This window comes from Terrapene carolina, unplaced genomic scaffold, assembly GCF_002925995.2.
Source record: "Terrapene carolina triunguis isolate 2854851 unplaced genomic scaffold, T_m_triunguis-2.0 Scaffold42, whole genome shotgun sequence".
In the NCBI taxonomy this organism is placed as follows: domain Eukaryota; kingdom Metazoa; phylum Chordata; order Testudines; family Emydidae; genus Terrapene; species Terrapene triunguis.
Window position 1 is genome coordinate 1667688 of NW_020664393.1, and position 27193 is coordinate 1694880.

Here is a 27193-nt window from a genome sequence, read left to right on the forward strand (position 1 = left end):
AGCTTGCTTAAGCCATGAGGATACATTTTCAGCATCATAACTATATAAATGAAATTATAACCTATAACATTACTATAACAACAATGCTCAATACATCATGAGCCTTCTGAAGACACCTGACGTGACAAACTTTGCATTGAATACCACACAATCATTTTACAAGTATGAACATGGGGGTCCTGGGGGGTCCTCCAAGGTACAGAGCGTCACACTTTCATGTTAGCAACATCCCTTGTTCCCTTTCCTTTTGGCAGGAGAGTTTTTAGAAAGAAAGAAAAAACTTTTGTCTGACAGTCTGTTAGATGGTATTAAAGACATTAATAACTGTCCTTTTTGGGGAAAGAGAAATAGTTACTTGGGATGGCCTCGAGTTGTCGCTGCTGCTACTGTTAAAGCCCAATCCCGTTTCCAAAGAAGACAAACCTAGACAAGTGCATACAAAAGGGGGCGGGGGGAGAACAGGAAAGAAGGAAATGCAGCTTTTGTCTCTTGTGTTTACTTTTATGTACAACCTCACTGCTAGAAAAACACAGGCATGGCACGCAGTCTAATCAGCCACTCCAAGCCATGGCAAATTTGTGCTAGCATCATGTTTTTTGGGCTTTGCATTTATTTGCCTTTTTCTGGTCACAAGTGTACAGTGGTGTTGCAACATTATAATCTTGCCCAGCTAATCTAGACTTTTATTAGAGGGATAAGAAAGAAAAGAAATAAGGTGGGAAAGGAAAAGGACCTGGAGGGATAACATGCAAGAGACCGTCTCCCTTCCCAGGTGGTGGCCGGGATTCCACAGGAGGTAGTGATGTCATCTGGGTCCCTGTCTCAGTCCCAGTCTTATCACGACATTTCTCAGGATTATGCCAAAGGAGGTCCAGGGTCTCAGGAGATTGTGGGGGAGGCAGCCATGATGGTGGAACTTGCTCCTTCTCCTCTCGTTTTTCAGTTAGTGTCACAATAGTGTGCTTCCAAGCCTACCCCAGCCAAAGTCTCTTTTTGAGGACCCCAGAAGGGAGTAGTGGGTGTCCTCTCATTATTTTGTTCACCAACTAGGCCTAGTTTCCAAGATACCAATTTTTGTTCACTGAATTCTGATTCCACACTTTTCTTGCTTACCAATACTTGAGTTACATCAATAAGCTTTTTTTGTTTGCACTAATTCAGTCTTTCTATCTTGCTTTTGCACCTTTTCCCATCAACATTTATCATCAGTTATTGTGACACTTATTCTCACTTTACAGTTGAGCTCACAATTTGGGTAAATTTGTAGGCCCAGTTATCACAACAGTGGTGGTGATTGGGCGGGGGAGGAGTGAGAGGGGAGAGGGGCGGAATGTGGGAAGAGAATGCAAAATGTAGATTCTTACTGGGTGACAGTGAGGCTAAATATAGAATGCTTTTGGTGTTGAAGAAATGAATCAATTGATCTTTGTTTTTACATTTATTTTCTTTGAATGGATGTGGTAGCTTCAGTTATTATCATGCTTTTGGTTAGATAGTTAAGATTTCATTTTCCTGTGCTATATTTACATTCTGACTGCTGAATGTCATAGCGCTGACTTAAATCACGCCACTTTTTCTTGCATCCTTTTTTCACATGTATGTGTGTGGTTTTTCCAGATATCACCAAAGAGTGTTATACATTGACATTGATATCCATCATGGTGATGGTGTTGAAGAAGCATTTTATACAACGGACCGTGTCATGACAGTATCATTCCATAAATATGGTGAATATTTTCCTGGCACAGGGGATTTAAGGGTAAGGTCAAATGTGAATTTACGACTTGATTAAACTAGCTTTTACTTCTCCTTTTCTTGCAAATGTTCATTTTTAGTGTTTGGTCATAATTCCTTCTTCTCACAATAATTAAATTTGGGGAAAAAATGCCATATTCTGTGGACTACTCAGCTCCCTGACAAATCTTCAGAATTCGCCTGGGAAATCTTCAGGACTTTTTTAGCAAGTTAACTCAACCCATATGGAAATGGATAAGCTGCTTACTAAATAGATCAGTTTCAAATATAACTGACTTAAATCATCTAGACTTTGGCACTTCTGTAGGAAAAAGATGTAGTGTATTTGATGATGGCCTCTGCATTTTCAACCATGTTACATATAGTAGGAAAAATAGGTGCTCTTTGCAGATAACGTTTTTTAACTTTTGAACTGCTTTTATCTGTCACAAACAATCAAAATTTGATATTTACAGTACAATACTATGTGTATCTGAAAAATGCCAACTGTGTTGGAAGATATTTCTCATGTTGCTTAGTGTTAATGCTTTGCATTTTTATAGTGCCCCCCATCTAAGGATACCAAAACGCTTCATAGATATTAACATATTAAGCCTTGCAACTCCTGTGAGGATGGTAAATACAGATAGAGAACACAGGCACAGAGATTGTATATTGTCCAAGAGGTCACAGAATCTATTGCAGAGCTGGGATTAGGAACCTGATCTCCTGGCCCTGCATGTTCACTTACTAAACAAACAAACAACAACAACAAAAACTTAATCTATACTTTCTAGGCTTGGTCTAGTCTAGAAAATTAGCTTGTTTAACTCTGTCAGTCAGGTGTGAAAAATCCACATCCTTGAGTAGCAAAATTAAGTCGACCAAAGTACCCATGTAGACAGCTCTAGGTCGACGGAAGAATTTCTGTCTGGTTTCTAATGTAAACTATATACTGTAAAAATGCAAGCATTAACACTTAATTCTTCTGTTGACCTAGCTACAACCTCTCGGGGAGGTAGGATTACCTATGCTGATGGGAGAACCCCTCCCATCCACAGAGGTGGTTTCTACACTTTAGTCTTTTAAGTGTAGACATACCCCTAAACTTGTTAGAATTGTGAGTGATCTGAAAAGGTGTCCCTTTTTAACTCTAGAAATGTATGCTGAATACCTACACTAGTAAGACTATAGTATATTATTGGCTGTAAACTCTTTAATATGTAGATTAATTATGGATCAGATTCTTGCTCTGACACCCCAGTGTGTGCTATGTCAGTGACATCAGCTGTGTTTGGGGAGTTAATTGTAACTTTCAAAAGGGCATAAAATAGTTCTGAAAGTTTTCAGAACTACACAAAACGTTGTTGTGAAAGGTAGGTAGCCACCATTATTTTCTTGCCACCTTTGCGATGCCTCCTGGAGATCTTGTTATGTGATGCAACATCACCAGTATTCCCAGGGTGGAGCTGGGAGTAAGAGTTGATGATTCACAGTGGATATTGTGGAGACTAATAGTTAAATGTTGTCACTAATGCGCTGACTGTCCATCTCAGTCTGGCTATTGGCGGCAATTCCGCAGTTATAGAGTTGCTTGGTTTTGTTAAATTCCTTCTATATCACTTGTTATAGAAATCAGAGGTGTGTATTTTTGTGACATAACTTGACTGGCCACAAGGTGGTACTGTTGATTCAAACAAAAAGCAGCTAAAACGGGATTATTGTAATGGCAAAACACTATCCTTATTTAACGAAGGCACATTTCTTCTGAAGGCTTGGGTAGTTTGCAGTTGTCGGTGAGAAGTCACTTTGCATGAAGTTTCCTGTATTCTTTAGCTAGCCACCTTGAAGACAACAGGACTTAAATGCTTTAGATGGCTGAAATAAAATAAAACAAACAGAAAAGTATCTTCTCTGTTCTTAGTATTTTTTATGGTGAATCTTCAGAATGACAAATGATACCTCAACTGTAATAGACTTCCATCCCACATAGTCATAATCACTGCTTGTAAATAGTCTTTTGGAATGAACTGTAATGTATATGGATGCAGATGTTTTCTTAAGAGTTCTCCTCTAGCTATCAGATCCCAATTAGAAAAGAATGTCAGGCTTTCACTTGTTCTGTTAAAAGAGCCTATAAGGCTAACACAGAAGGAAGGCTTAAGGAAGCCCTTTAAAGTAAGCATTAACAAACATTCCCCCTCGAGTCAGGATTCTGTGCTGGAGCTGGCTGCTTAGTATAGCACCACCTAGTATATTTCTCTTAGCCCCCACAGACTGCATCAAAAAACAGTCAGCTTCTGTTTGTCAATGTCCATGGGCTCTGCTCAGGTTTTAATTCCCTCTGACATATTCTCTCTAGTTAATTTCCAAAATTGAGGTGGTGTCTCCATTGAAACGTAAAACAAAGCTTGTGTCCATCAGAAAAAACATCTTTCTACTTTAGATGCCCTCTCTGTAGAGCTGTGCAAATAATTGATTTTTTGTTGTTGTCTGATATCTGAACGAAAATATTGAAGAGAAATTTGGTTTATCCAAAACAAAACAAAAATTTCAGTTTACTCAACTGAACAAAAAACTGGGAAAAAAATATTTCAGGTTGACCAAAACACTTTGTTCAACACAAAATATTTCATTTTGATTGCTGGCATTTTTAACTGCTTTTTTTATTAAAAGCAAAGGAAGCTTGAAAATGCCATTCACAAAACCACTGAAGGAGGTGTTGCCCCCTTTATACCCAGTAGTTAGGGCACTTACCTAAGATGTGAGAGGCTCAGGTTCCAATCCCTGCTCTGCCTGATGTGTGACAGGAACTTGAACCCAGGTTTCCCACCTCCCAAGTGAGTGCTTTAACTACTGGTTGAACAGCTTTAAGGGGAGAGTGAGAGAGACTCATCCCAGAATATCCTATAGCTAAGCCCCTTCGTTTTCTGTTTAAACAAATTTTTACTGAAAAATTCCCAGGTTTTACAAAAAAAAAAATCCCTTTTTTCTAATTTTCACCCTACTTCTGTATCATTCAAATATATAAAAAATAACTTGTTTTATTAGGAAAATACATTGCATAAGATTAATCGATATCTGTCTCTATATATAGAGAGAGAGATTACAATAATACATTAGTCTGTGTGTGTATATGCAAAGCTGCCTGTTGAAGTAAGGCTATGTATTAGTCTAGAAGATATACACAATAAACAAACAGACACCCATGCAAGCTCTGAAGTGCATGCGCATCTGAATGGACTGATGAATCTCATGCCCACCACATACACGTTTCAAGCTGTTAGCAGATAACGGTTTAAAGATTTGATACAAATTTTCATTTTCTTCCCATTTTAGTGTATCAGAATATGTTTCAGAACATGAAGTATTTGAAAGTTTTAAAAAAACAAAAACAGGAGAAAAGGATGAAGTTGAGTGTATGCGCTGCAAATGATGTGGCCCAATTATTAAATGTAAATATTTATAAGCTAATAGTTCTGAGTCTACAACAGTAAACTGCTTATTCAAATGAAAAGTTTTATTTTGGGATTAGAGATATATTGTTTTCTTAAACTCAGAGGTGGCATTGTGTTTTGAGTTCTGTTTTAGTTCTGCAGCAAACCACATTGATGAATGGAATTCAAAGCATTAATCTACTGAACGCTTTTTTCCCCCTGTCTTTCCATCCACCAAAATAAACCGTGATATTTACCCAGAAAAATTAATAGTTTTTTTGCACTGATTTTCCACCTGTTTTTGTTGTTGTGGTAGTAAACACTGATAAATTCCTGGGAAAAACTGAAAACTAAGGGCCCTACCTATAGCTCAGTGGTTGGGGAATTTACCTGCAGTGTGAAAGACTCAAGTTCCACATCAGGCCAAATAGGGATTTGAACTGGTCTCCCATAGCTTGGGTGAATTCTCTAACCACTTGGCTATTGGGTAAAATCAGTACCTCCTATTCAGATTGACTCAAAACTGCATGTTTTGATGAATAAACTTTCTATCCAGAAAACTCCCCCCAGCTCTGTTCTCCAGCTTTTTGAATTCTTGAGGCTTCTAGTTCAGCCACATCAGCTCCCTTGGGGTTAAGCCTACTTGAGCTTCTGTTCAACTTGACGGATGCCTGCATAGACCCTCTTGTTTCACAGTGTGCCTTGATAAATCAGTTGAGAATCTACCTAGTGCTGCATACACAGATGCACATATTTGTGACCTAGGCTGATGCAGTTGAAAAAGATGGTAGCTTTTAGTATTTTCAGTGTATACCAACATAGCCCTCTGAAAATGTTAGTCTGACAGTCACTAAAATGAAAATGTGTGTCTTGGGTGCCATGGTCAATATTGTCTAGATGTCTGTATCCTCAGAACTATTTATATAAATAGTTGAACTGTTGATTTTTTTCAGACTTTTTTAACCTGCTTTTTTAGATGATTTGTTCTTGTGACTTAAGTAAGCATCTTGCGTGCATGATTATCACTTCAAGTTTAATAGTGTAATTAAAGCTTGGGGAAATCAAAAGGGGAATCCATGCTGATGGTAAAAGAGAGTGGGGAAGGGGTTAAGAATCATTTACCACTTAGTATTCTGTGAGTTCACCTTGTAGTTTTTGGCTCTTACTTAAAAAATAGGCAGTTTCTCCAGGTGACAGATTGCTATTGTACTACCAATAAAACTGCTCAATTACAAAAAACTGGAAAATACTCAAATTGGCTTACTGTAAAATTTGCCATGTGTGCAGCAACAGTGTTTTTCAATTAACCCAGTAAAATTTGGACCTGGGTCAACATACTTAAAATAATAACTGATTGCTGTATTCTGCTCTCCAGTAATTGACCAGTGTTAAGCCAGTTACAAAAATCCTCTGGCTTATTATGGTTTTCAGACCTATTAGTAAACTTCCTTTTATTTTGGAAGCTTTTTACCTCCTTAATTAATTGGAAGCACTTGTTTAGGGGAAAGGAAGCATCTATTTCTTGTTGCTCATATCAATCACTTAATAGACCGTTATGGCACATTTTATATCGATGTGAATGTATGGCTTTAAAAATAAGGTTTCATTGTTACTCCATGCATCAGCCAACCGAGGCATTGGTGCGGGGGGCGGGAGAGGAGGGGGATTACTGGCCATATGTCTGGTATCCCTTCCAATCTGCAAGTACAGTTTCTCTTCTATTTTAAAAGCTTCCATTTTTATGGAGGAACATATAAAGGTACTTCTGCTCTCTTAATCATTAAATTTAAAAAAAAATTAATATATTGGGGATGGTACACTTTCTCCATTTTAGTTCTGGCATATACATTTTATGCTTCAGAGTGATCTTGTAGAAGAATAGGGAATTAAGCAAGCTGCTTTTTTTGTTCTGAATAATAGCACATATTTTAAGACACGTGGTTTACTATGATTTGGTAAGCATTATCTTCTTTAGTAATAGTGTATTTGTCAACTTCCTTTGTAGGACATTGGAGCTGGGAAAGGCAAATACTATGCGGTTAATTTTCCAATGAGAGATGGTATAGATGATGAATCATATGGGCAGATATTCAAGCCAGTGAGTATTGTCTAAACCCTATTTGAAAAGCTGCCTGGTTGTTGTGAGGTTGAATTTAAGATTTGCTATTTTATATTGTTTATATATAGATCATATCCAAAGTGATGGAAATGTACCAGCCCAGTGCCGTGGTATTGCAGTGTGGAGCGGATTCATTATCTGGTGACAGGTTGGGGTGTTTTAATCTTACTGTCAAAGGTAAACAATAGAGAAAATGCTCACAGATGCACAATAATGCCTGTTAGGTAGAATGCATGGGTTTGATTAACTTTTATTTAGGAGAAGGGAGCCTTCATTCTCCAAATCACTATCAAATAATATGTTTGAGGGAGAGAGGTTGAAGTTGGCAAGTTAAGTCGGATATTCGTTCTCTTCTGGCCACCAGTCCAATTCACCGCCTGTCATCATGAATGAGACTGGTAGCCAAAGAGATCGAGACACAGTTGTTTTTCTCTCACCCACATCCATTTACTAAAATTAAGCAACTTGCATTTCCACCTTTTCCATAACCATTTCTTCTTTAGATTTTGTGCATTATCTTATTCTTCCTAGTCTCATTTCTTCCTCCATTTTTGTTTTTTCATTATCTCTTTAGTTCCTTTTGGTTTGGAATTCCTTGGGCTTCCCGCGTTTTTCCATAGCTGTGCAGCTCAGTTTTAGATTGTGGGGTAATACACCAAATGTATGATTTCCACAATCTTATGCTGGATTTAAATTTCTGTAATGTACATAGTCTACAACCGTGGGGTCACTTTGTGATGTGACTAGCTGTATTTAACTGTGAATACTTTTTCAGTATGCCAAATTACCTATCTTCTTGAATTGAGAATATTAGTTGCAGCACTGAATTTGCTAATAAACTAAGATGTGCTGTACCTTACTTTAATATTCGTCCACATTATTAAATTTCCCAGAACTCTCTTGATTTTAATAATTAAAAAAAATCTTCCTCAATCTGTACAACTACAATTATATGTTAGTATTAGCAAAATGGGGAGGAGAAGTAACATTCTTTTGATACTTACTGAATTCTGTCAGTACGCTTTTCTGAAGAAAGAAAAAAAAATACATTGACGACTATTTCATTGTAATAGTAGTCACTAAATATTCTTCAGACTTATTTGAATCATCACAATTTTCTTTAAGGTGACAATTCTTAAAGGTTTAGCTAGATACGTACTTAGGAACACAGGTTCATAGAAAGATGTAAGTCTCTTAAATCGGGGGTTCTTAACCTTCTCTTTCTGAGGCCCCTCAACATGCTATAAAAACTCCAGGGCCCAGCGGGGGATGGGGGGGGGAGTGCCTCGGGCATAGGCATAGTTTGACTATTTTGGGGGGGACAGAGCTTAGGTAAGAAACGACACCTCCAACCCCTGACTCACCTCAGCAGGCCACCCCACCCATTGGGGTTTTGGCGGGGGGGAGCAACCAAAAATGATAACTCAGATGGGGGGAGCGCAGCTCTAAGAGTTTGAAAACTGCTCAGGGTGCAGGCAGGAGGTAGCTAAGTGCCGTGTGCAGGCAGGGTGCAGGGAGAGGGGTAGCTGGGACTGTGTGCAGGCAGGGTGGTTGCTAGGGGCTGTGTGCTGGCAGGGTCCCCCCCACTTGTGGTCACTGTTCCATGAGTACTCTGTCAGCCCTGGAGCTGGGTCCCCACACTTGGTTGGCTATTACTGCCTGCCCGAGCAGTCAAAGGGAGCTGAGGAGCGGCCACAACCCCAGGGACCAGGAGACGGGACCGTCGTGGCTGCCCACTCCATGGCACCCGCCAGAGCAGCAGATGCCCTGAACTGCCCAGCTCCAGTTTCCAAACTCTGACCTGGCCGGGAGACAGGTGGAGAGAAGGTGGGCGGGGCATGGAGCTGCCCCTGGAACTTGCCCTCTCTGGGTAAGGTACTGTAGTTTGTGGGGAGGGGCATCGCCCTCCTAACTCTGCCCACTGGGTTTGGGGTTTCTGCCCCACCACGGCTTCAGCCCCGCAGCTCCCAGCTTTAGCCCTGTGGGGGGCACTGAGGTTCGAACCCCATGGTGGCACTGGATCTTGGGGCTCCAAGATTCAGCCCCGCAGCTCCCAGGTTTAGCCTTGTGGGGGCGCCAGGGCTTTAGCTCTATGGGGAGCACTGGGCTCCCCCCCACCCCACCAAAATGGCTCTGCAGCAGACCCCTGGGTGAGAACCATTTTCTTAGATGCTTTTGAAAATCCCACCGCAAGTGACTTATCTAAGGTTATACATAAAGTTTTCAGGAGAGCTGGAAACTGAGCCCACATCTCCCAATTCCCAGTCCAATACCCTAACCACAAGACTGTTCTCAAAATAATCACTGAGTGAAGGCCAGATCCTGAACTGTGATGTGGTCCATTCTGTGACATTCCAGCAGCACAAAAGATGTAGAAAGTAGCTCTCTCCCCCTATATGGAGATTTTGTCCCCATAACTAATGCTCTCTCACTGCCATATGGCTCATTGGGGATCTAATCAGCTAGTATACTCCAGAGCAGCTCAAGGGCTGCTCTAAAGCGTGCTGAGGTCAACATGGAACCAGGGAGGATCGGGTAGCTGCAGCCTGTTCCATTCTGGCTCCTGCACTGCGCTGATCCAAGAATCTGGCCCAATATTTGTCCTTGTATGCCTATGTAAGTTATAAAAAAGACAACATTTTGGAAAAGAGAGAATTGCGAAGGCGTTAATGCAAAGTAAGAGAAAATGTTAAGATGGAAATATTGTGCCTCGGGTTCTGTCCATTTCTCATTTACCAATCCTGACATCTGTTTTTGTTCAAATGAGATTAATTCAGTTAAGAACTAAAAGTGCTGTGCTGAAGCTTAATTCTAGCACTTTCATTTTAATTAGGTTCATCTGACTTTTTGAATAGAAATTAATAGTTATTTATTTTTTAATTTTCTTTTACATCTTTATGGTAGGTCATGCTAAATGTGTGGAGGTTGTAAAGACTTTTAACTTGCCACTGCTGATGCTAGGAGGAGGAGGATATACTATTCGTAATGTTGCTCGATGTTGGACATACGAGACTGCTGTTGCCTTAGATTGTGAAATTCCTAATGGTAAATATTAATTCTGAAATATATTCTTCTGTCTAAACTCTCATAAGGATTCTGAAGTTGCTTTCTATCACATGTTATCAGAACCAAACTTGCTCTTAAACTTCTTAGTCCAGTTCATGGTGGATGGGTAGCAAATAAATTTGTCATCCCCTAAAATCCAACATCCCTCAGGAACTTAATATAGTTCTGGTTTGTGCAACTTTGTTTTAATCTCTTAGACCTTGAGTCTTTGTCAACAGGGGGTATGCATACCTCTGGGGATATGCAGTGGTCTTCCGGGAGTACATCAACTCATCTAGATATCTGCCTATTTTTACAACAGGCTACATAAAAATCACTAGTGAAGTCAGTACAAACTAAAGTTGCATACAGGCAATGAGTTGTTCATACTGCTCTATATACTATACACTGAAATGTAAGTACTATATTTATATTCAGTTGATAATTATATGGTAAAAATGAGAGTAATTTTTCAATAATAGTGTGCTGTGACACTTGTATTTTTATGTCTGATTTTGTAAGCAAGTAGTTTTTAAGTGAAACTTGGGGGTACCCAAGACAAATCAGACTCCTAAAAGGGGTACAGTAATCTGGAAAGGTTGAGAGCCACTGGTGTAAACAAATATGCTGTTTTTCACTTTTGTTAAATTAAGCTACCTTTGACCTTAAACCATAAATTTCTTGATTGCAACTCTTCCATTGTATCCAATTTTTGAATACATAAGCCCCTATTAGGGACTTTACTGTTTGGTATTGATTTTTCATGGAAGGCACTCAGATACTATGGTGATGGGCAGCAGTATAAAACCCAGAGATACACACCCCAGAAGTTTCAACAGTCTTGACTTGGGACAATATATCTTTCAGACCACATTTGAAATGGCTTATAGTAAAATTTCAAAATTATGTGTTGGCTTGGTCGTTTGCCTTTTTCCTCTCAGTTTTTGGAAGATTTTGCTAATTCCAACATTTTTCTTACTAGACACTAGATTCTCTCATCTCTGTTCACTGTCTTCAGTAGAATTACTCTTGACTTAGTTATTCCTGAAAGCAGATTCTGTCCTGTATCTTCTGAAGCCTCTAGGAAACGCACTTTACATCCTACTCTTCCTCTGCGTCATCCTCTGTTACTCAAAAGCAATTGAAGGAACAGAATGATTACTGTTCTCTACCGTTTGAGATTTTTTTGTTGTATTGTCTCGGCGTGTGAAGTGATCCCATTCAGCCAGTATAGGCAATGCAGTCTTCCTTCACATTGCTCTTAGCTTTTTTTTGACATTTGTAGTCCTCGGGTTCTTTTCACCTCAACTTTTCTTTGCAGGTTAATGCTTTTCTAAATGCTGTAATAGTGAATCTTTTTCCTTTTGGTAGAAAAGGTAGTACCACTACAGAAAATATATGCAACCTTACCCACACTATCGGAAGAGTTAAAGGAATGATGCATGTGTACACAGCTCTGAGTTCCCCTTTCACAGACTCTAGGAGGCTAACAAGCCCAAAATGCATCCTATCCATGATCTCCTTCAACCTTGTCCTTAAAAAGATTTGCTTTCTCCCCTCAAGCTTCCCAAACACACTCATGCCCCTTTGTCTCCTTTCTACGCAAACAGAAACAATTGATTTCAATGCTTTTCATTCTTAAGTGTTCTGTGTTTCATTCTGTGCTGACTCTCGTTGCCCAGACAACAGTGATTCTTACGCTGCAGGGTTGTAGATTCATTGTCTGGCCATGCTGGAAGAAAAGCAGAAGGCAAGGGATGTGGTTTAATTAGGCTGCAACTTTATTCACTTAAAATATCTGGGAGTACTAAAAAATAAATTGTACAGTGCAGGATCATAATTGTTTTCCTAATCATTGCTGCATAAGCCTCAGCCTGGTCCCAGCTGTCCTCCCTTGTAAGAGGGTTAAAGGGGTAAGAGCAGGAGAGGGGATTGGGTCCCTGCTGTAACATGTAGGAGCTCCAATCCCCACCTCAGATCCCTTAAGGGATGCTTTCCTTTACATCCTTTTCCATTCCCTTTTATACAATGATTGTACCCCTTCCATAACAAGTTCCTGCACTGGACATGTGCAAGTTATGCTTGGCTACCTCCTCCAACCTCTGGCAGGTTCCTAGATATTCACTGATTCCTTCCTTAATATTGGACAAAAATAAATCTGCCTTCCAATTGGATAGGTGTACCCCATCCTCCCTGAACCACATGGGCGCCCAGTAAGATATGTCCAGATGTGGAATAACCAAAGGGGCTTATTCATGTATGAATTTAGCCACCACCTTACTTACACTCCTCATGGTCTTATTCACCCTTGGAGGCTTCACTGCTCCCTACTATGCCCTGCACCCAATATGTCAGACCAAATAATCCCCCCCCGGGGGGGGGGGGAAATCTTCTGTCTGCCCGAAACCCCTCTTTGTTCTGTTTATTAAGTCAACCCCCTTATACCATCCTAAATCGTTTTCACAGAGGTGAACAATAATCACATCTGGTTCCTGCTCCTGGGCTCCCAAAGAGTGTGCAAGGGGCATTGGCTGGTCCCTGAGCATGCCCCTCCTTCCATGCCAGCTTGGGATTGTCTCACTGCCTAGTCCCAGATGTGATCCTCCAGATGACCCAGAAGCCTGCCTATGCTCCTGTGCCTTGAGATCACACCACTGCTCACTTGGTCTGTTTGCATGGTTCTGAAATTGGAAACACAGAAAAACTAGCTCTGATTCTCTGCTTTGGGTCTCTCATATGACCTATACGCATTTGAATGCCATTGCCCAGTTGCCTGAATCACTCTAGCCCTAAGTGAACCACAGCCCCCATCCAGAATGGGTGGGAATTCATGCATCAGTAGCCCCAACTTCGTAAGCCCATTTCTTAAAACTATAACAAATTGGTATGTTATGCGGGGCCTTCCATCCCCATGAATAAAGAGGAGCCTGTCTCCAACTGGTCTCATTGCTATGTAATTCCTTCAGTGCTTCTACTAGGCAAATCTTTGCCTCACTGCCCTTCTGTAGCATTATGGACTCCTTGCCTGCTCAGATCTGTTATTGACATCCTCAAGGTTTGAATGACCTTTCACACCTCCTCCTGTAAATCCTTCCATTCAAAATCCTTCCTTCCCTCACTGACTCAGACACTAATTTTCTCACTAAAAGCTCAAAAAACAACAACCCACCATTAGGAATTCAGCCTTGAACAAGGCCACCTCCTGTCCATTTTTGCATATTTTGTTGAGAACTTGCCCCAAATCTCTTAAGTGTCTGAATAGTGATGTCTTGAGACCACCCCATTAAAAACCTCTGAAATAAGAATCCATCACAAAGATTTGGGTAATCCCTGATCCTACTGGCAAATATAAGGCCTGAGAGGTGACTGGAGATGGTAGATCAGGGGTCGGCAACCTTTCAGAAGTGGTGTGATGAGTCTTCATTTATTCACTCTAATTTAAGGTTTCACGTGCCAGTAATACATTTTAACGTTTTTAGAAGGTCTCTTTCTATAAGTCTATAATATATAACTAAACTATTGTTGTATGTAAAGTAAATAAGGCTTTTAAAATGTTTAAAAAGCTTCATTTAAAATTAAATTAAAATGCAGAGCCCCCCCCCCGGACAGGTGGCCAGGACCCAGGCAGTCTGAGTGCCACTGAAAATCAGCTCGCGTGCCGCCTTCGGCACACGTGCCATAGGTTGCCTACCCCTGATGTCAAACCACAGGTTGCCAATGACCCCATGTACTGAAGTATCTGGTCCTCTGGAATGTGCCATATCCTAGACAGGCCCTCCCTCCTCTGAAATTGCACAAAACTGCTAAAACACCTGTCATAAAGCCCTAAATGTTTGTTGCACTACCGATCTTTGTACACCCCAAGAGCTATCATACACCACAGTACCAGAGTGCTACCAGCATCTGTGCGGGTACCTTGTGGGCTCCCAGTGGCAGATCCGAAAGTTAGGACAGTGAATCTGCTATACCATTGTCAATCTCAGGTACGTGTTTTGCAGCATGTTAAAATTTTAAGCACTAGTATAAACCTTTAGACTCATAACCCTGGACGACGTAGGGGTCTGGTGTTTGATATGTACCTCTGCCATTTTGCCGCTCCATTTTTGGAGAAACAGTTTGTAAAATCCATTCCCCAAAGAGCACTGCCACTGAAATGGGAAAGAATTCAAGGAATGTTGTATCCTTTACTATTCCAGTTTGTGTCCAACTGGGGGGATGTTTGTGGGCACAGCACCTGCGTTGGTAAAATACCCCAAAGTCTATTCCTCCCAGTGCATCTGAGTGAACCTTTAAATCTGCCCCATTATCCGTTCCTCCCTCCAAAGAGACTCTGTTAAAATTACTCAAGCTGTTCCCACACTCCTAAATACTCCATCATTTTATTAACTCTTATAAAACTGTTGGCTTTTGATATTCTTATGGTGGCCGCTGACAGATGCAAAATGCCTGCCCTGGGGCCATCGCTCAGCATGCAAAGTTAAGATGCCCATTAACAGATTGCAGCTCCCACAGTGTAACCTTCCTGGCTACTCTTGCCTTGACAATCAATCCCAGAAGTTCCCTCCACTTATCTTAGGTGAGTCTGCGTATACCATAGTCCACATATCTAACTCAGGCCCTAGGTGGGTCAGCTTAGTAGAGGGGTCCTTCTTTTTTCAGCTCCAGAGGTACCCCTGGTTTATTAGCCAGGGTCTAGAATGTGGCCAGCAGGCTAGTGCACACTCAGAATTTGCCCTGCCTGCAAACAAAAAGTTATCGAAGTAGTGTATCACATGCTGTCAATCAGGCTCCTGTGCAATCACCCATTCCAATATTGTGCTGAAATTTTTCAAATGCCAAGCATGGAACATCCCATAGGGAGCTACTTACCAAAATAAAACTTACTCAGAGCAAAATCCAAAAGGTGCATCTTTCCCATTATAACTAGTAGCAATAGAAAAGGTGACTTTGATGTCAGTTTGCTGACAGCAACTCCTGCACCACAAGTCCTAACCATGTGCACAGCCTCATCATAAGGGAAATAGTGTACTGAACATAATCTACCACTTCATTAACTGAACTACCCTATGGATGTGACAGGTGATGAATCAAGTGATATTCTCTAGGTATCTTCTTGGAAACCAAGCCCAGGGGAAGACCCTAAGGGTTTCTCAGATAAATGAATGAATGGCCCTGCAACTCTATTAGAAATTTGCTTTGTGGTCTTTTTCTTTACAATGTGACCCAACTCATCTGTGGACTTCAAATTTTTGGACATTACATGACTTCTTAGCCCATATATGGAATGTTAAACAGCAAATACTCTTCCTTCTATCCTGTTAGGGTAATACCCAAGGAGAGTACCCTTAATGCTTCAAGCCTAACTGGAAACAAAGCTTTTTCCAGCACCCCACTGCCATCTGCTCTGCCCTCTTTTCCTGGTCCATCACTTTGCCCTCTGTTCCTGGATCTGGAGGTACGTAAGGCTAGCCCGACGTACCCCCAGTCTTTTGCCATACTGGGGATTTCCCTGTAACTTGTACCAGTTGCAGGCCTTGGGGGCCTGAAGCACATCTTGCAAGCATGTCTAAATTTGCAGATGTTCCAAAAACAACTGTTTTCGTTAAATGCCCGGCAAATGTTATTACAAGGCTGGGGTCTCTGGGCTTTCAGAGGACAAAATAGGCCACTGTCAGTTTGAACACCTGTCCTCTGTGGTGTCATCCCCTCTAACCACAGTGTATGATGTGGTATGTCCAACCAGATTCCTGTCTGCATTGCAGCCCTCAGTCCAAGCTGCTCATCCCAGTTAAAACAAGCTATACCCCCAAATATATTAAATGCCTTTCAGATTAAGTCCATATATTTGAATAACACTAGGCTTTTTCCAGATATGTCTCCTAAATAACACCTGCATAGATTTTAAAAAAGCGACTTCCCAATTTTCCCAGGTACTAGCATTCCCTTGGCCATTCAGATTTCTCATTGCCATGCTTGTCCTGTCCCTACTTACTTTCTGTCAGAGCTTCCCTGTGTAGCAGTGATGTGTCAGTATATTCACCTCTCAATATCTTTTCTTTAGTAGTGCAGAGATGATGAACTCCCATGGGTTCCAACACTCCTGCATAATCAGACTCTGGACTAACTACTGTGGAATCCTCAATGTCCTGAGGCCACCTGGATACCTCTGGATGCTGTTCCTATCGGATGAATTTACATTCTCTGTCGGGGGGTTGGGAGGAGGTTGTATTTTTCATGTCCCCATTCCCCCACATTAGTGCACACTCCATGCAATGGGGTAGGAGTCATTATCTGATTATCTTCTGTATCCCAAACCTGAACCTATGCCTGGTAACTGAGACTACCTCTACCAGAAGCCCCCAACTTCTGTAACAACTGAAGTTAACCTGCAACAGTTGTGTACAGCAGTTGACCTCTGCTGTACACATGTTTACACTGGACCCGGCCCCCCAAAGAGCAGATATCTTCCCTCCTCCCCCTTCTGAGCCTTGTGGCTAAATCTGCTGGCCCACTTATTTTAGTAGCTCCTGATGCCTGGAATCAATCTGAGGGGTTCTTTACCCAGAGCTTTCTTCCAAGAATCGGTCCCAAGGATTTGATTCTCATGAAGCAATCAAGGGCATTGGGAGATAGCATACTGCTTCATCCCTAAATAGGTCTCTTATATACTTAACGTAGTTTATACAAGAAAATGTGACCATTGTATACAGCAAATAGAATGCATCATACTTTCTGGTATTCAAGACTTCACCTGCTTCTATGGAGGGGCCTGGGCAATAAGTTCTCAAGAATATGAATTAAATTACCCATCAGGAGACCTTTTAGTTTTCACAGTAAACCATTCCCTGTTACTGATGCTGTTGGTTGATACCCATGTTAATCAAGTTGTGATCTTATGAGCAGAAAAATCTCTGTTATGTGCTTGGTTGAGAGCACTCTCTGATATAGAATCATAGACTTTAAGGTCAGAAGGGACCATTATGATCGTCTAGTCTGACCTCCTGCACAACGCAGGCCAAAGAATCTCACCCACCCACTCCTGTATCAAACCGCTAACCTATGTCTGAGCTATTGAAGTCCTCGAATCGTGGTTTAAAGACTTCAAGGTGCAGAGAATCCACCAGCAAGTGACCCGTGACCCCTGCCCCACGCTGCAGAGGAAGGCGAAAAACCCCCAGGGCCTCTGCCAGTGTCCCCTGGAGAAAAATTCCTTCCCTACCCCAAATATGGTGATCAGCTAAACCCTGAGCATGTGGGAAGACTTACCAGCCAGACACCCAGGAAAGAATTCTCTGTAGTAACTCAGATCCCACCCCATCTAACATCCCATCACAGGCCATTGGGCATATTTACCGCTAATAGTCAAAGGCCAATTAATTGCCAAAATTAGTCTATCCCATCATACCATCCCCTCCATAAACTTATCAAGCTGAATCTTGAAGTCAGATATGTCTTTTGCCCCCATTGCTCCCCTTGGAAGGCTGTTCCAGAACTTCACTCCTTTGATGGTTAGAAACTTTCATCTAATTTCAAGTCTAAACTTCCTGATGGTCAGTTTATATCCATTTGTTCTTGTATCCACATTGGTACTGAGCTTAAATAATTCCTCTCCCTCCCTGGTATTTATTCCTCTGATATATTTATAGAGAGCAATCATATCTCCCCTCAGCCTTCTTTTGGTTAGGCTAAACAAGCAAAGCTCTTTGAGTCTCCTTTCATAAGACAGGTTTTCCATTCCTCGGATCATCCTAGTAGCCCTTCTCTGTACCGGTTCCAGTTTGAATTAATCATTCTTAAACATGGGAGACCAGAACTGCACACAGTATTCCAGATGAGGTCTCACCAGTGCCTTGTATAACACCTCCTTATCTCTACTGGAAATACCTCACCTGATGCATCCCAAGACCGCATTAGCTTTTTTCACGGCCATATGACATTGGTGGCTCATAGTCATCCTGTGATCAACCAATGCTCTGAGGTCCTTCTCCACCTCTGTTACTTCCAACTGATACGTCCCCAGCTTATAACAAAAATTCTTGTTATTAATCCCTAAATGCATGACCTTGCACTTTTCACTATTAAATTTCATCCTATTACTATTACTCCAGTTTACAAGGTCATCCAGATCTTCCTGTATGATATCCTGGTCCTTCTCTGTATTGGCAATACCTCCCAGCTTTGTGTCATCCACAAACTTTATTAGCACATTCCCACTTTTTGTGCTAAGGTCAGTAATAATAAGATTGGTCCCGAAACCGATCCCTGAGGAACTCCACTAGTAACCTCCCTCCAGCCTGACAGTTCACCTTTGACTTTAACTATAGTGAAGATGACTAATGGGAAGTTGTCCTCAGTTAATCATCTCTTTCCTCCCAACAATGGGAATCTTAAGCATTTTTTCTGTAAAATATTACCTCATGTTGCAATGTTCCAATATTTGTTTCCTATCTTATGGTTAAAGAAATCAAATTTCATTTTGTCCATGGAGATTTCCTATACTGCATTCACTCGGATTGAAATCATTCTCTGCTGAGTCTCATTACCCAGACATCAGTGTTTCTTATGCCTGGGATGCAGATTCAATCTCGGATTCTCCACCAGCAGACTTTAGTTCATCCGTCGTCTTTGTTGAGCAACTTGACGGGAAAACACTATATAGTGGTTTTCTACTATACTTAAAAGCGTTCTAAGTTGTATATTCATCCAATACCTGAAGTTTGCCAGTATGTTTAAGACCTGTTATGCAGTCTGAGTTGTATAAAAAGCTGCCTAAAAACGAGCTTTTTAGATGGCTGAAATCTATTTTTTTTTTTTTTTTTTTTTTAAATAGAGTTGCCATACAATGACTACTTTGAGTATTTCGGACCAGACTTCAAACTGCATATTAGTCCATCAAACATGACAAACCAGAACACACCAGAGTATATGGAGAAGATCAAGTAAGTAGTTGTTCCCTACCTTGAGAATGGAAACTCTGAAGATCATAGTCTTTTGTTGGTGAAAATACTTGATAAATTTCCTACCTAATCAAACCTCATCTTTATCTCCTTTTATATAGTGTACTGTTTTAGGATCACAGTGTTTGTAGTGATGGTGGTTTTAATGATTTAGGGGGAAATAGATTTGCTTTGCCCTCTTTTTGAAGCATAGATTCAGTTTAAAGTCATAAAGTAGTGTGAGTAGTCTTTATCAATAAGATATTGATTTTAAAGAGTAAGCACCATTAGTCTTGACTGTTTTTGACAAGACTTGTGCCAGCACGAAACATGAGTTGCAGACACTGCTGAGAACTGCATTCAAATCCTATTGCTCTCCACTTCTGGTGCAGAGCTGTTTTATATCCATTAACATGAGGCCTTTCATGCTTGAACATAGAGGGAAGATTTGCTATGAAAGGTATAAAAATGTAGGAAAAGCTTAACTGCCGTGACGTGAATTCAGGGTTCTGTTTCTATGACGCCAAACAAGTGTAAGCAGAGTAAAGTAGAACTGCTTTAGGAATTTGTAATGTCCATTCTAGCAGAAGAAACCCAGAACACTGAATTAATCACAGAATAGGAAGAGAAATATTTTCAAATATTATTCTAAAATGTATTTGTAATTTTAAGTCTAGCCATGGTCTGCAAATCATTTGGGATGTTAAAAGTAGTTGTAAAGCACCTTGGGGCAGTGTTAAAGGGCTTATGTTTGTATTCATAGGAAACATCCAGCATTTTATTCTGAGTAACAAACCTGCAGAAGTGTCTTTTTGTGTCATTCAAATAATTCATGTTATGTGTAAGGATTTATGAGTCATTAATGTTTTGTTCTTAATTCAACAATAATGGCAAAACAATTTAAATATCTGTAAGAATGAAAAAGTCACCTCCATTCTGTATAAGAAATCAGTAAGTGTTGGTTTTCCTTCTTGAAAGGTAGTTGAGCTAAACTTTTTGTGTACGTTGTTGGGACAAACTAATAACTGTGGACATGAGAACATGTTTCTTATGACCACTCCACAGAGCAGGTGGTGTTATGATGTAGCAGAATGTTAACATCTGAAATCTCTCTGGTCGTGGCCATAGTTTCAAGCATTAAACTTTTGTGTAAAACATCCTTTGTTGCAATGAGTAAACAGTATGGTATGAATTTACCACTTTTCTGGCCAGCCTGTAATAAGTGGAGCCTTGCTCCCCTCTTAAAAGAGAAACCTCACCCTTTCCACAATAGAACTGGTTTAACCAGAAGAATATAGAAAAATGTCAACTTTAAAATTGTTGCATTTATGATTAAATATCCAGAAACTGCAGGAAAGGCTACATCTCTCCTTATATTTAACAACTTTTCCATCGGCTACTTCACTTGCAGACAGCGCTTATTTGAGAACTTGCGTATGTTGCCTCATGCACCTGGAGTACAGATGCAAGCCATTCCTGAGGATGCTGTTCATGAAGACAGTGGAGATGAAGATGGAGAAGATCCAGACAAACGCATTTCTAGTAGGAAATGTTATCTTTAGGTGTCGTGTTAGAATATGCCCCCAGAATAAGGCCACTTTAAACATAATGGGCCAGATCCTCACCTCTGGTTAGCTGTTTTCTGCCACTCCAGTTGAAAGATCCAGCCCATAGAGACTTCCTTCCAGTAGCTGAATGGGGAGGACATGTCCAGGACAGCGTGTTTCTATTGTCTGGCAATCTCCAGATGCTGACATATGACCCTTTGGGCCTATAGGTAACTGGTTACAAGTTGCGCTCAATAGGCTGTTCTGATGTATGCCAGAGCCTAGGCTAACCTGGCTTCTAGCTGGATCAACAATCTGGAGCATCGAGGAGGCTCCCTTTTATTCTAAATTTGCCACAAGAACAGTTTGGCCAGGCTGGGACATCTGGCCCCAGAATTCTCCCCAGAACAATAGCAAACCCAAAGGAAACATGGGTTACAGCCTCTTAAAATTTTGAATGCCATGTCCCTTCAGAAACAGTATTATTAAGTGAATCAACATAGCTCCTGCAGTGAAATGAGAGATCATTTTTCAAAAATCTAAAAAGAATTCTTGGATACTTGGTAGATATGAGATGGGTGGCCAGAGCATTTTCGTAGTTAATCACAACAGGTTTAACTTGTTTTTTATTATAAGGTTTAAGTTGTATGGATCATATGATTGTAAGGACTGATATTTATTATTTCTAAACCATACCTAAGAGACAACTGCTTCATTTAACCTTCCATGATATCAGTAGTGGGTAGCTGCACAGCTGCTTCTTGGCATCTTAATCTGTTGCCTAACTGTTGTAATCAGAACACTTTTCCGTGCTGCAGTTAATCACCTTGCTTCTGAATTTGTTCGGTCCTTACTAAGCAATACCAAATAACTGGATTTTCACTTGTCTTTGTAACATTTCTTTATAATTATGTTTTAAGAAGTAACCCCAGAGTCTCCTCAAATGTTTTGGGCATAGTTCTGTTTCCCCTTGATTAGAGGACAAATTGCTGTTGGTCTCCTAACCAGTTGCTCAAAACCAGTTTCACTGTAATTCCTTTTTGAAAGACCTATTGCAGTAAAACTGAGTTCCTTTTGTCTCTTTTTAAATACTAGTTCGAGCATCTGATAAGCGAATAGCCTGTGATGAAGAATTCTCTGATTCTGAGGATGAAGGTGAGGGTGGACGACGAAACATTGCAGATCATAAGAAAGGAGCAAAGAAAGCCAGAATAGAAGAAGACAAGAAAGAAACAGAGGACAAAAAAACTGGTAAGAGCATAATTTCGTATATGACTGTTCTCCCTTTAACTCATTATAGGATTGCACCTTTCTTAAAGTGAATTTTGTTAGCAGTAAGATACCCTACAACCATTAGCACAAAGAGTTAATGTGCTGTCGAAACGTTCATTCTTCTTCGAGTGTTTGCTCATGTCGATTCCATACTAGGTGTGCACACATCCATGTGTGCAGCCGTCAGAGATTTTTGTCTTAGCGGTACCCGTAGGGCTGGCTGTGGCGCCCTCTAAATCAGGCTCCGCCAGCCCTGCGCCCTCTCAGTTCCTTCTTACCGCCCATGGTGGTCAGTCAGATCGCCTTTCTTGCTTAGCAAGAGCGACACCCCAGTCAGTCAAACAGATCCTACCCACCTTTTCCTCAATGACCTCTCTCCCTACAGCTTGGCCTGGTCGCGGGTTACATCGGACCACTGGACGTAGTAGCTTGGGGCTAGACCCTATAATTCTTGGCCGCCTCTCCTTCCCATCTCCCCACTTTCCCGTCCCTCTTCAGGGACCCTTCTCACAAGCAACTCCTGATTTCAGGAGGTTGAGTAGCTCCTGGGCTTGGAGGCTGTGGAGGAGGTTCCTCGGGACATGGAAGGAAGAAGATTCAGACCCATCCTGGACCTGCATTGCCTCAACAAGTCTTCAAGAAGTTGAGGTTCTGCATGATCTCCCTGGCCTCCATCATTCCTTCCCTGGATCCAGGGGACTGGTATGCCGCTTTCGACTTAAAGGATGCTTACTTTCATGTCTCCATATTCCCGGGGCACAGGCATTTCCTGCATTTCATAGTGGCTGGGCACCACTTCTGGTTCATGGCGCTAACCTTTGGACTGTCCTCAGCTCCCAGGGCGTTCATGAAATGCGTGGCACCGTAGCAGCTTTCCTGAGACGTCGAGGGGTCCAGATCTTCCCGTATATCGATGACTGGCTCATCAAGGGCAGGTCTCCAGAGGAGCCTCAATCTGATGCGGTCCATCTGCAACGATCTGGGCCTGTTAATAAACAGAGAGAAGTGCACATTAACACCAGTTCAACACATAGAGTTTATCAGAGTGGTTCTCGACTCCACACAGGCCAGGGCCTTCCTTCCAGAAGCACGTTTTCAGGCCATGTCGGACTTGATCGCCCACATAAAGAGCCATCCGCTCACCACAGCCCACACATGCCTGCGACTGATGAGCCACATGGCCGCGTGCACATAGCTGGTCAGTCATGCCTGACTTTATCTGCGGCCTCTGCAGGCGTGGCTGGCCTCAGTCTATATCCCCAGCAGGCATGCCCTGGACTGAGTGATCACGGTACTAAGCCACTTCCTCTCATCCTTGGACCAGTGGCTGGATCCCGAGTCAGTGCTGGAGGGGGTTCCCTTCGTGACCCTGTCTCCCTCCCCTGGTCTCGGACACTTCGGACCTGGGCTGGGGAGCCCATTTGGGTAAGCTCAGCACCCAGGGCCGCTGGCTACAAAACGATCTAGCCCTTCATATCAACGTCCGGGAGCTCAGAGTGGTTCGCCTGGCCTGCCAGGCTTCTTGCCCCACCTGAAAGGTGGTGCAGGTTCCGATGGACAATACAGCTGCGATGTAGTACTTCAACAGGCAGGGCAGCGTCAGATCTTCGGCCCTTTGTCGGGAGGCGCTCAGCCTCTGGGACTTTTGTGTGTGGTATGCCATTCATCTGGTAGCCGCCCACCTGCCTGGAACCAGGATCGTCCTGGCAGATTGCCTCAGCAGGACCTTCTTGTCTCACCTTGAATGGTCGCTTCATCCGGAGGTGGTCAGCCTAATCTTCCACAGATGGGGGACTCCCCAGGTTGACCTGTTTGCGTCTAGGCAGAACAGAAAGTGACACGTGTTCTGTTCTCTGCAGAACAGGGACAAGGGCTCCCTGTCCAACGCCTTCCTGATCCCGTGGTCGGGAGCGCTGATGTATGCCTTCCCGCTGGTACCATTGATCCACAAGATACTGCTAAAGGTGAAGCAAGACAAAGCATCTGTTATCCTCATAGCCCCAGCGTGGCCTCGTCAACACTGATTCAGTATGCTGCTGAGTCTTTCGGCAGCCATCCCGTTGCAGCTACCTCTTTGGCCGGATCTGCTGTCCCAGAACTACGGCAACCTGCTGCACCCAAACCTGTCATCGCTGCACTTGACAGCTTGGCTGCTGCTTGGACAAACAGGAGTGCTCCGCTAGTGTCCAGCAGAAAACCTTCCACCAGGGCTACCTATGTGGCAAAGTGGAAGCGGTTCATGTGTTGGGCTTCAGACTGACACATTCGTGCGGAAGAAGCCCTGCTGCAGGACATCCTGGACTATTTACTGCACCTTAAGCTCCAGGGCCTGTCGCTATCTTCGATCAAGGTACACCTGGCGGCCGTTTCGGCATTCCACCCTCCGTTTCAAGGCCGGTCGATCTTCGCCCATCCCATGACGGCATGGTTCCTGAAAGGCCTGGAGCACCTTTACCCGCATGTCCAGGATCCAGTTCACCTTTGGGACCTGAATCTTGTGCTGTTGTGGCTCATGGGTCCTCCCTTCGAACCCTTGGCTTCCTGCTCCCTCCTGGTTCTCTCTAGAAGGTCTCCTTCTTGGTTGCTATAACTTGGGCTCGTAGGATGTCTGAAATCAGGGTGCTCATGTCGGAGCCGCCCTATACAGTCTTCAATAAGGACAAGGTCCAGCTGTGTCCGCACCCACCTTTCTGCCCAAGATCATTTCCCAGTTCCACACTGGTCAAGACATTTACTTACCAGTCCTTTGCCCAAAGCCTCATGTGACAGATGAGGAACGGAGGCTGCGAACCCTGGATGTCAGACGGGCTCTGGCCTTCTACATTGATAGAACAAAGCCGTTCCATAAGTCAACGCAGTTGTTCATTGCTGCTGTAGACAGGATGAAATGTTGCGTGATGTCAGCCCAGAGACTCTAGTCTTGCATCACAGCCTGCATCCACTACTGCTGTGAGCTTGCAAAGGTGCCCCTGCCAGCAATCGTGACGGCTCATTCAACTAGGGCGCAGGCGTCATCAGCAGCCTTCCTGGCGCAGGTGCTGATCCAAGAGATCTATCAGGCTTCCCCCGGTCGTCCGTCCACACGTTCGGGTCTCACTACGTGCTGACCCAGCAGGCTCGAGACGATGCTGGCTTTGGCAGAGTAGTGCTGCAAGCTGCAAGACTGAACTCTGAGCCCACCTACGTTGATTCTGCTGGTGAGTCACCTATAATGAAATTGACATGAGCAAGCACTCGAAGAAGAAAAAACGGCTACCTACCTTTCGTAACTGTTGTTCTTCAGGATGTGTTCCTCGTGTCCATAACATTACCCGCCCTCCTGCCCCTCTGTCGAAGTTGTCGGCAAGAAGGAACTGAAAGGGCGTAGGGCCGGCAGCACCTGAGCACAGTACTCCAGAGGGCGCCACAGCCGGCCCTCCGGGTATCACTAAGGCAAAAATCTCCGGCCGCGCACATGGGCGTGCGTACACCTAGAATGGAATGGACCTGAGCAACACATCTCGCAACCGTTTTTTTTTCCCCCGTCACACTGAAGAAAAAAATCGAATAAAATCTAAAGTGCATGTTTGTATAGATACTGAAATAATACTTAACAGTCCAGGAGTGTTGTTCTAAATGCAGATCTTTGCCACTGTGGTTTCAAATCCTGAAGCCAGTAATTTGTATAGGTCTAATGAAGTGTGAATGAAAAAAGTTCTGTGTAGCTGATGGCATAAGGTATGATATGTTGTTTATTTAATAAGATATAATTTGCAAATAAGCAGCCTAAGTTCCTGATTCTCCCCCTGCACCCCAGTCTTAAAATTATTTTAGATGGTGTTTCTGGAGTCTTCAAATATTTCAAGTGTGACACTGTGTTTTTCCTTCTTAATTGTTTTTAGATGTTAAGGAGGAAGATAAATCCAAGGACAGCAGCGGTGAAAAGACAGACACCAAAGGGTAAACCCCTCAATATTAAACTATAAAATGTTTGTGCTTTGGAGAACATTCATTAACTTTCAGTGCTTTTCCACAGTTAACATATCTTCTGTACAGATGGCTATATATCCATATGAGTTATAAATCAGTGTCCAGAGTTACTAAAATACTTCAAAGGCGTAAAATGTGTGATGGGTAGCTCTAATTGCATCTTTATCAACAGCTAGTCTGAGACACTCTCAAAATGAAATTACGCCCTGTTTAATAGTTTACATTTTTTGCCTTTGAACAGAGCGAAATCAGAACTGCTCAGCAATCCTTGAATTAAAGATGGCCTCACTCCAATTACAGAACACAATACTAGAGTGGGAAAATACTAAAAGAAGAAAAGAGTTTTTTCATGCTGAGAGAGACTGTTGATTTCATTTTGTACTATTTGGCATGGACTGTATTTATTTTCATTCGGCTTTGTTTTGGTTTTTGGCAAGTTGTATTGTGAGTTTTCTAATTATGAAGCAGAAATTCCTTTCTTCACCATGCTTTATGTAATAGTATTTAAAATGGATGTGAGTTATTATGTTAAATGTCTAAACTGATCTATTAAAGTAATTTGCCTTTCCTGAGCTGATTTTACCTTTTTGTAATTATATCTTTATTAAAAAAAAAATTGTACTTGTTTCTCTTTTGTCCATCATTGCATTATATAGAAAGCACTTCCATCTACAGTAAAGATAAACAGTCAGTTGCTGGGGGATTTAAGAGGACAGTCTGTATGTACATACGCTGATCTGTGCACGTTGTAATGACTCATAGTACATGGACTGTGAAACAGTGACTGGTGTCACTATTATACTTACCTACTTTTCCATTATTTACTGTATGGGGACATTGTGCCTGGATGTATGAGCATGATATTTGGAAGCAGAAGGTTAAAACTCTGAACCTCCTGGTTGGATTGTATAACAGGACAAATACCTTGTTCCACACAAATCTAGCAGCAGAGTATATAAGGCAGGGGTAGGCAACCTTTCAGAAGTGGTGTGCCGAGTCTTCATTTATTCACTCTAATTTAAGGTTTCGCGTGCCGGTAATACATTTTAACGTTTTTAGAAGGTCTCTTTCTATAAGTCTATATTATATAACTAAACTATTGTATGTAAAGTAAACAAGGTTTTCAAAATGTTT

At 42.1% G+C, this 27193-nt stretch overlaps 1 protein-coding gene across 1 annotated transcript in view; it reads left to right on the top strand.

Moving 5' to 3' along the window:
- The window catches only part of HDAC2 (histone deacetylase 2), a 45039-nt gene extending 18359 nt beyond the window's left edge, over window positions 1-26680 (top strand). The window contains exons 6-14 of the mRNA XM_024200486.3: window positions 1618-1759; window positions 7177-7269; window positions 7359-7467; window positions 10195-10335; window positions 19166-19274; window positions 20683-20813; window positions 21914-22069; window positions 25972-26029; window positions 26301-26680. Of these exons, the coding sequence (XP_024056254.1) occupies window positions 1618-1759; window positions 7177-7269; window positions 7359-7467; window positions 10195-10335; window positions 19166-19274; window positions 20683-20813; window positions 21914-22069; window positions 25972-26029; window positions 26301-26331 (970 nt within the window). The 3' untranslated portion in view covers window positions 26332-26680. The remainder of the gene's footprint in view (window positions 1-1617; window positions 1760-7176; window positions 7270-7358; window positions 7468-10194; window positions 10336-19165; window positions 19275-20682; window positions 20814-21913; window positions 22070-25971; window positions 26030-26300) is intronic.
- The last annotated feature ends 513 nt before the right edge of the window (window positions 26681-27193 follow it).